The sequence below is a fragment of the Colias croceus genome, chromosome 2 (assembly GCF_905220415.1).
Source record: "Colias croceus chromosome 2, ilColCroc2.1".
NCBI classification, from domain to species: domain Eukaryota; kingdom Metazoa; phylum Arthropoda; class Insecta; order Lepidoptera; family Pieridae; genus Colias; species Colias croceus.
This window is the reverse complement of record NC_059538.1, coordinates 9,176,991-9,184,779: the sequence shown is the minus strand read 5'-3', so window position 1 is coordinate 9,184,779 and position 7,789 is coordinate 9,176,991. Positions and strand designations below refer to the sequence as shown.

The following is a 7,789-nucleotide window of genomic DNA, read 5'->3' as shown; positions in this document are numbered from 1 at the left end:
GACAGTGACAAATGTCAGAAAGACTTTGATTTATTGTCATGTGGGTTATTTGGTTTTCATTATACATTATACTCTTTGGTTTTCATTCATGAAAATTTATATAGTGTACGGCGATGAATTTGGGGGCGTAACTTTTATTTTAGCGCATTTTATTTGATCACAGAACAAATTATGCAGCTTCTATTTAATTTGTAATTTAAGTACATATATCAATATGGCTCAGTCTAATTTCAGGTATGTTATAGGTCTTCATTAATAATTAATTACCATGAACCAAGTAAAAAATATAATTTTATTTTCATGTTTCAGTGCAATTGATGAATATGGTTTTGAACGACACGAAGATTTTGATTATGCAAGCTATGAAGATTTTATGTCTGTATACCTAAAGGTATTGGCGTCGAGAGCGCAAAAATGGTCCATATTGCTTGGCGAAGGAAAGTCGGTCAAACGCACGAACACAGTTAAAAGATACGTGCGTAAAGGGATTCCGAGTAAGTACCTTTATGTATACCAAACTTATTCGATGCATTGTTTTTGATTGCACTAATTTATATATATATGAGAAATAATTGAGAAATTTATTATAATTTATATACGTATATAATAAATTTCTCAATTATTTTATAACATTAACTAAAATTTATTGTTTGTTTTTATATTTAGAAAATTGTTACTTATACATAATTTAAATATTTAAACTGCCAGGTGAGCATCGTCCATCAGTATGGATGGCAATCTCAGAAGCTGATAAAATGAGGGAGCAGTCTCCAGACCTGTACCACAAGATATTGGATCAGCCATTTGAAAAGGAACTCGTAGATCTTGTGAAAACTGACTTACCTCGGACATTTCCTGATAATATTTACTTTACAAAAGAAGCCAACCATCAGACACATTTGTTTCATGTACTGATTGCTTATGCCCATAACAATAGAGTTGTTGGATACTGCCAAGGATTGAACTATATAGCTGGTATGTTTCCTTACAATTTTTCATTAATAACTTAGCCCCCGGAATCACAGACACAATAGAAAATCTATTGTGTCGTGGTCAGATCGGACCGCTCGGGGCTCAATGGGTTAAGATTAAACAAATAACTTTACCACCAAACTCATTCATTCATCATTTTATAAATACTGCAATGATTAGAAATTATAAGACACAATTCAAATAATTCACTTAACACCATTACTAATTGATACACAATGATTAAATTGTAAATTATGCTTGACTTTCAAGTTTCCGTTTGCATGATATGATTGATTAATAATTGCTAATTGTCTGTAGATCATGATTTGTATGAAGGTTACACTAAAAGAACTAGTGTGCGTCAGGATTGCTCCGCCAAGTTATCAAATCAGAAAATGGTTTCAGCCAAAAGTTTGTCAATATTTGTCAAAATCGAAAGAAACAAACCCCGTATTTGTCAAAGCAGAAATAAAGAAGTTATAAGCGTTTTAAGTTGGCCGCGCAATCCTGACGTCAAGGACTGCGCGGCCACGGAGATCTCAGCAACTACTTGGGATAGAGAAATAATTCCTTTTGTCAACTCAAGTCTGTATTTGTCAAGATTTGTCGAAAAATGAATCAAAGCTCTATATCAATATTATAATTAAATATTCGCCTTGAAAGTCATGGCCGCGCAGTCCTTGATTTGCTATTTTGTTTTTAGTATTTTTTTTATTAAAATTGAAGACTTCATATAGTATAGGAGTTAAAAGGAGAAAGGTCTTAATTTGTCGAAACTGACAAAAGCTTTAAAATACGACTAAAGTGTAATTAAACAGACGAAATCAATTTAAAACACAAAACTCGTGGCCGCGCAGTCCTGACGTTACTTTAAACCATGATATCTCAATAACTATAGTAGCTAGGATTTTGCTGTAGACGTCCATATAATCCTTATATTAACCCCATTAAAATGACATATCCTTTTACCCTCAACACTGTTTGGGACGCGAGTAATCTCAAGAATTATGTTACCCCATACAATGTTCTAGTAGAGTGACCGATTCGGAGTGAGTCGATTTGTTTTTAATCTTTGTCAAACTGGCTATGACAGCACAGTTCAAGGGCATTCTGTTCTGTTAGTTAAAAACTTAAATAAAATACTAAATAAGACGAAATAAAAAACTTGTTTAATATTTGAATATTTTTATTCATTGCACAAATATAAAGATTTCAAAAATCAACAAAATCATTATTCTTCAACTTTACTTTATTCTTTCAATTTTAACCGAATACGATAACCCAGAAAACCCTGTTTCTGTTTATATTCAGAAAATAAGTTGCACCTTAGGTAATACTACATATACGGAACCTAATGAAGACACCGATGAGAAGGAAAATATTCACGAAAACATAATCCTCGACGATGATGACGGTTTGCTCTCATGGTTTGATGAAATTGTTGAGAGGGAAAAAAGCCTAGATAAAACAAAAAGTTCGTCAGAATCACAAAACTCTTTCTACATGCCTCATTTAATAACAATGCTCAAACGGTTACTCCTAAAGTTACCCCTCTGGAGTAATATTATGTGCCCATTATATAAATCACAAAACAAAGTACCAACATCTTCAGCTCTAGAGAGCTATTTTAAAACTATGAAAAATTTGTTATTCACAACAAGGTCGAAGAAATATAACATTGATGAATATTTAAATATGCATTATGATTATTTATTAGGTGAAATAAAAATTGCTTTAAATTGTTTAAATAATTTCGCCGACATTGTAGACAAAAAGGAGAAAAACATTAAAAGAAAACGAGGTAAGACTAGGAAGCGAAAAATGTTACCATTTGAAAACAAATGCTGCAAAAAAGAAAAACCTAGTGTAACCAAAACGTTTTTAAATGATTCGGTATTCTCAGTAATTCCTACGTATGTTGAAAACTGGAGAGGCGAAGGTGTTCCTAAAGATGATTCTGCAAATAAACCTGTAAATATAATGTTTTTAAAAAATAGTAATTTTACTGTACAAGATATATCTGAAAAAAATATTAAATTAACAAACACTTGTGCATTTGATTCCGTATTTTTTTTATTGGCCCACGGATTTAAAGAGTATTCATGCATACGCGATTTATTTGACAATAATTGCAGAAATAGGGATATAAAAGCGTTTTTACAAATCCTCTGTAACTCTGATAATAACAGTGAAGAAGCAAACAAATTAAGAATAAGAATTGCTTCGATACATTTCAAAAACAATCATTATGATTGTGAATGTAACGCTGCATTTATTTATGAGCACGTCTTAAATGATATTATTTTTAGTGCTTCTTCTGTAAGTAACTGTTCAAATAGTGCATGCATAAATTCTACCCCATCAAGAAGAAAACATGTGTTTATACCGTTAAATTTAGATATAATTAATATTTTCACCATCAGTAACTTGGAAGATTCTATTATTATTCATGATTGGGAAAACAAGCAAATCAGAAAATGCAATGAAGTAGTTCTATTTCATTATACCTTGTCAAAAATTGTTACATTCGATTTAAATGGCACGCAAATGGTGTTTTTACATGAGGTACCTAAAAGTATAATAATTAAACAAAACATTTATAAATTATTAGGTGCCGTAGAATATGTTCCTCCAATACTTGGAACAATAGGGCATTATAAGTGTCATATTATAAGAAATAGCGGAATGCTTTGTTACGACGATAACAAGAGTAAATTAGAAGAGAGTAGGTACAAACGATTCTGTATATATCCATTTTTTAACTTATGTTTTAGTAGAGGTGTAAGAGCCGATGAAAAACATTTAAAGTTGAAGAATAATGATTTTGTTGATTTTTGAAATCTTTATATTTGTGCAATGAATAAAAATATTCAAATATTAAACAAGTTTTTTATTTCGTCTTATTTAGTATTTTATTTAAGTTTTTGACTAACAGAACAGAATTCCCTTGAACTGTGCTGTCATAGCCAGTTTGACAAAGATTAAAAACAAATCGACATTATGGTCACTCTACTAGAACATTGTATGGGGTAACATAATTCTTGAGATTACTCGCGTCCCAAACAGTGTTGAGGGTAAAAGGATATGTCATTTTAATGGGGTTAATATAAGGATTATATGGACGTCTACAGCAAAATCCTAGCTACTATAGTTATTGAGATATCATGGTTTAAAGTAACGTCAGGACTGCGCGGCCACGAGTTTTGTGTTTTAAATTGATTTCGTCTGTTTAATTACACTTTATTCGTATTTTAAAGCTTTTGTCAGTTTCGACAAATTAAGACCTTTCTCCTTTTAACTCCTATACTATATGAAGTCTTCAATTTTAATAAAAAAAATACTAAAAACAAAATAGCAAATCAAGGACTGCGCGGCCATGACTTTCAAGGCGAATATTTAATTATAATATTGATATAGAGCTTTGATTCATTTTTCGACAAATCTTGACAAATACAGACTTGAGTTGACAAAAGGAATTATTTCTCTATCCCAAGTAGTTGCTGAGATCTCCGTGGCCGCGCAGTCCTTGACGTCAGGATTGCGCGGCCAACTTAAAACGCTTATAACTTCTTTATTTCTGCTTTGACAAATACGGGGTTTGTTTCTTTCGATTTTGACAAATATTGACAAACTTTTGGCTGAAACCATTTTCTGATTTGATAACTTGGCGGAGCAATCCTGACGCACACAAAGAACTAATAATGAACTATTTACAATTCTAAGTAGCTTTATGATAGTTAATCTTATTGTGTTTCTTTGATTTCTAGGTCTATTATTATTGGCAACAAAAAGTGAAGAAACCTCATTCTGGCTTCTAAAAGTGCTGGTGGAAAAAATACTTCCTGATTACTATACCAAGACTATGGATGGCCTCATAGTTGACATTGAGGTTTTATCTGAGTTGGTAAAATCAAAGGTACCTGATGTTCACCAGCATGTGATAAACTTAGGTATTGATAATTGATGCACTTATGTTATCAGTAGTGTCTCGACTCTTGATGCTTTATTTTTATCAACTAGATTGTTTTTATTTATCAATACTTGGTTGTAGTATATATTTTTTTTATATTATAAATAATAATTGACTGAGTGTAAATCATATAACTGCCATAATTATTTTTGATAAGAAATTAAATATATGCATATATGTATCATTAAAAAGATTTTATCAGATTAAAATTAATTTTTAAGTACTTAAGTACTAAGTAATAAAAATAGCATATTTAGTTACAATAATTATTCATGTATAAACAAAGCTATGAACTTTTAATGCTTCTTTTCTAATACTTGTCTAAAAGTCTATTACAATTTTAGGTTTACCCTGGGCAGTTATAACCACAAAATGGTTTGTATGTCTATTCGCTGAGGTCCTGCCAATAGAGACAGTATTAAGGATTTGGGATTGTTTGTTTTATGAGGGCTCTAAAATTTTATTTAGAGTGTGCATTACATTAATAAAAACAAACAGAGATGCAATCATGGCATGCAATGACTTCACGTCACTGGCGGAATGCTTTAAAGCTATTGTGAAGAATGCCAGTGCTTTACACTGTCATGAATTTATGCAGGTACTTTTCAGAGATATCACTTTTACTATTTAGTTCATAATTTTATGATATTTACACAATAGACCATTTATTAATAAACAATGCAATTAAATTTATTCTGCTATAAATTCATGTGTCGAAACTCATGTATCGAACATATCATAAACATGGTTCAGTCAAATAGTACAAGACAAAAAATCAATTAGCTTTGCGATTTAATATCTGCAACATTTTAAATTGCATATTATGTCTAAGAACCATAAATATTTCTTATATGAGCAGAAGTTAATATATTATTTGAATTTATTTTCAGTCTATATTCAAAGTACCTGGAACACTATCAAACACGACGATTATCAAGTTGCGCGCCCGCTTCGCCAAACAACGCCGAGAGCAGCAGCAGAAAGAACCACCGCGGTGAATCATTTAAAAATTATACAATTCTGATCTCACCTTTTAATGGATTACCAATGATGTTCTACTTATTCACTACTTAAAGTTCAATCGTTCGAAATATATCTATGTTTAAAATAAGTTGCTAAAAAATAAAAATAAAGTTTTATAGTATTAGCAATTTTAAATATAAACTATATGTCTTGTATAAAAATACATGCATAAATTTAAAAATGGAATATTTTAAAATAATAAATCGAAACTACAAAGTGATTCATGAACAAAGTATTTGTAAATTTTTGTTATGAACAATTTTACATGACATTATAAATAGTTGCAAAATTTATAGTTTTGTACAAAAGTTAACTACCTAGTCCTATTTGTCCATCCTTGATTCAAAATTTATTCATGCAAGATCATGACTCATTTACAAAAAAATGAAAAAAATTTTTTTTTCTTTATGCATTAATATTATAGGTTGCTATCTCTTATGAATCAGGGAATAACATCTATGATTGCTCTTGTTTATTATTCTCTATAGGTAATAAATAGTACAACTAAGAAAAAATGCTTATTTTGAATTAGCGTGAGATGTTATTGCATTAATTTGTAATTTAATGAGTGTAGTGATAAGTTTATAATAATAATAATTTATTTTTATAATTATTTGAGTGAGATAATATTTTTACAAGTATTTGTTATGAAATTATTATTTCTATCATAACAAGAATAGTTTTAGTCATAAAGTATTGTATAATTTTTTGTAGTCTTTATTTTTGGTGCATTGTTCATCTTTTGATGATTTTGTTATAGCTTTGTGTAAGTAATTACTTAGGCTGGTTGCAGTGCTTGACCGACCGTCAGTGCGTACCGTCGGTCCTGGCGATACGCATCAACAATTATTGTATGACTATGACACTAAATGCGCATGACAACACGCGTGCGTATGGTCGGTCTAGCTATGAACGGTTTTATGAATTTCCATACATATTACAAGCGCGACTGACGTCCGCACTGACGGTCGGTCAAGCTCTGCAACTAGCCTAATTATTTACAAAGGAAATGGATACAGTTAAGTTTATTAATGAGGCTTAGTATTATCGAACATAAAAATTCGCCACCAATTAAAATTAATAAGTGACAATAATAAATGACATATCTTTTTTTTATTAGGCATATTATCCTGCTTCTATGGAAAATTTTCATTGGTTAGTACATATATAAAAGTCCGTAACGGCACAGACTAATAATAATATACTACGTATACAAGTAACGGTACTGTTATATTTTTAAAAAATAAATTATTTAATTAATGCAATTATAATAAATGTGTAGTGGTTGTATGTGTAAAAGACATTTAAATTTTAATGTAAGAGAGCTAGAAAGTAGCCTTTTATATTTTATTAGTGATACAATTTTTTTTGTTCTCTACAATACATACATTGAGCTAATAAATGGTATCGTTCCTTTAAATTTGTTATTTATTGTGAATACTCTTGAACATAATTTTATATAATTAATAATTATATTTATGTATAATAATAATTTTTGAAACTAATATTTGTATAATGCTTATATTATGTAGTTGTCTATGGTGTGTCATGCTTTCTCATAATTATCTATCAAATCTCTTTAATATATTTTATGCCGTGCCGTAACATTATGTTGGAGGTTCTATAGATAATAAAGGAATGAAATGTTTTCTATGTATTTATTAATGATAGATTTTCCGTACTCTAATGTGGTCATACTTCATGTTATGTTAAATAATAGTAATCAAATTACTGCCAAGATTAAAAAAAAAACTATAAAATATTCATATTTGATACAAAGACCTTACATATTTTTAATGTAACATTTTGCAGAGGAAACCAGTT

The 7,789-nt window shown here is 30.0% G+C and overlaps 1 protein-coding gene across 1 annotated transcript; it reads left to right on the top strand.

The window, feature by feature from the left end:
- Positions 1 to 80: 80 nt before the first annotated feature.
- Positions 81 to 6,845, top strand: LOC123705647 (growth hormone-regulated TBC protein 1-A). The gene is made up of 6 exons (XM_045654538.1): positions 81 to 234; positions 310 to 494; positions 709 to 975; positions 4,740 to 4,922; positions 5,287 to 5,540; positions 5,833 to 6,845. Exons 1-6 carry the CDS (start codon positions 215 to 217, stop codon positions 5,938 to 5,940), a joined length of 1,017 nt encoding a protein of 338 aa, XP_045510494.1. The 5' UTR covers positions 81 to 214; the 3' UTR covers positions 5,941 to 6,845.
- Positions 6,846 to 7,789: the final 944 nt, after the last annotated feature.

What these genes read in the sequence shown, in the direction of transcription:
- LOC123705647 (XM_045654538.1), top strand. Translation starts at nt 215, where the DNA reads ATGGCTCAGTCTAATTTCAG. An exon ending in CGTGCGTAAAGGGATTCCGA is followed by an intron (nt 495 to 708) that starts GTAAGTACCTTT and finishes TTAAACTGCCAG; the next exon opens with GTGAGCATCGTCCATCAGTA. An exon ending in CCAGCATGTGATAAACTTAG is followed by an intron (nt 4,923 to 5,286) that starts GTATTGATAATT and finishes TTACAATTTTAG; the next exon opens with GTTTACCCTGGGCAGTTATA.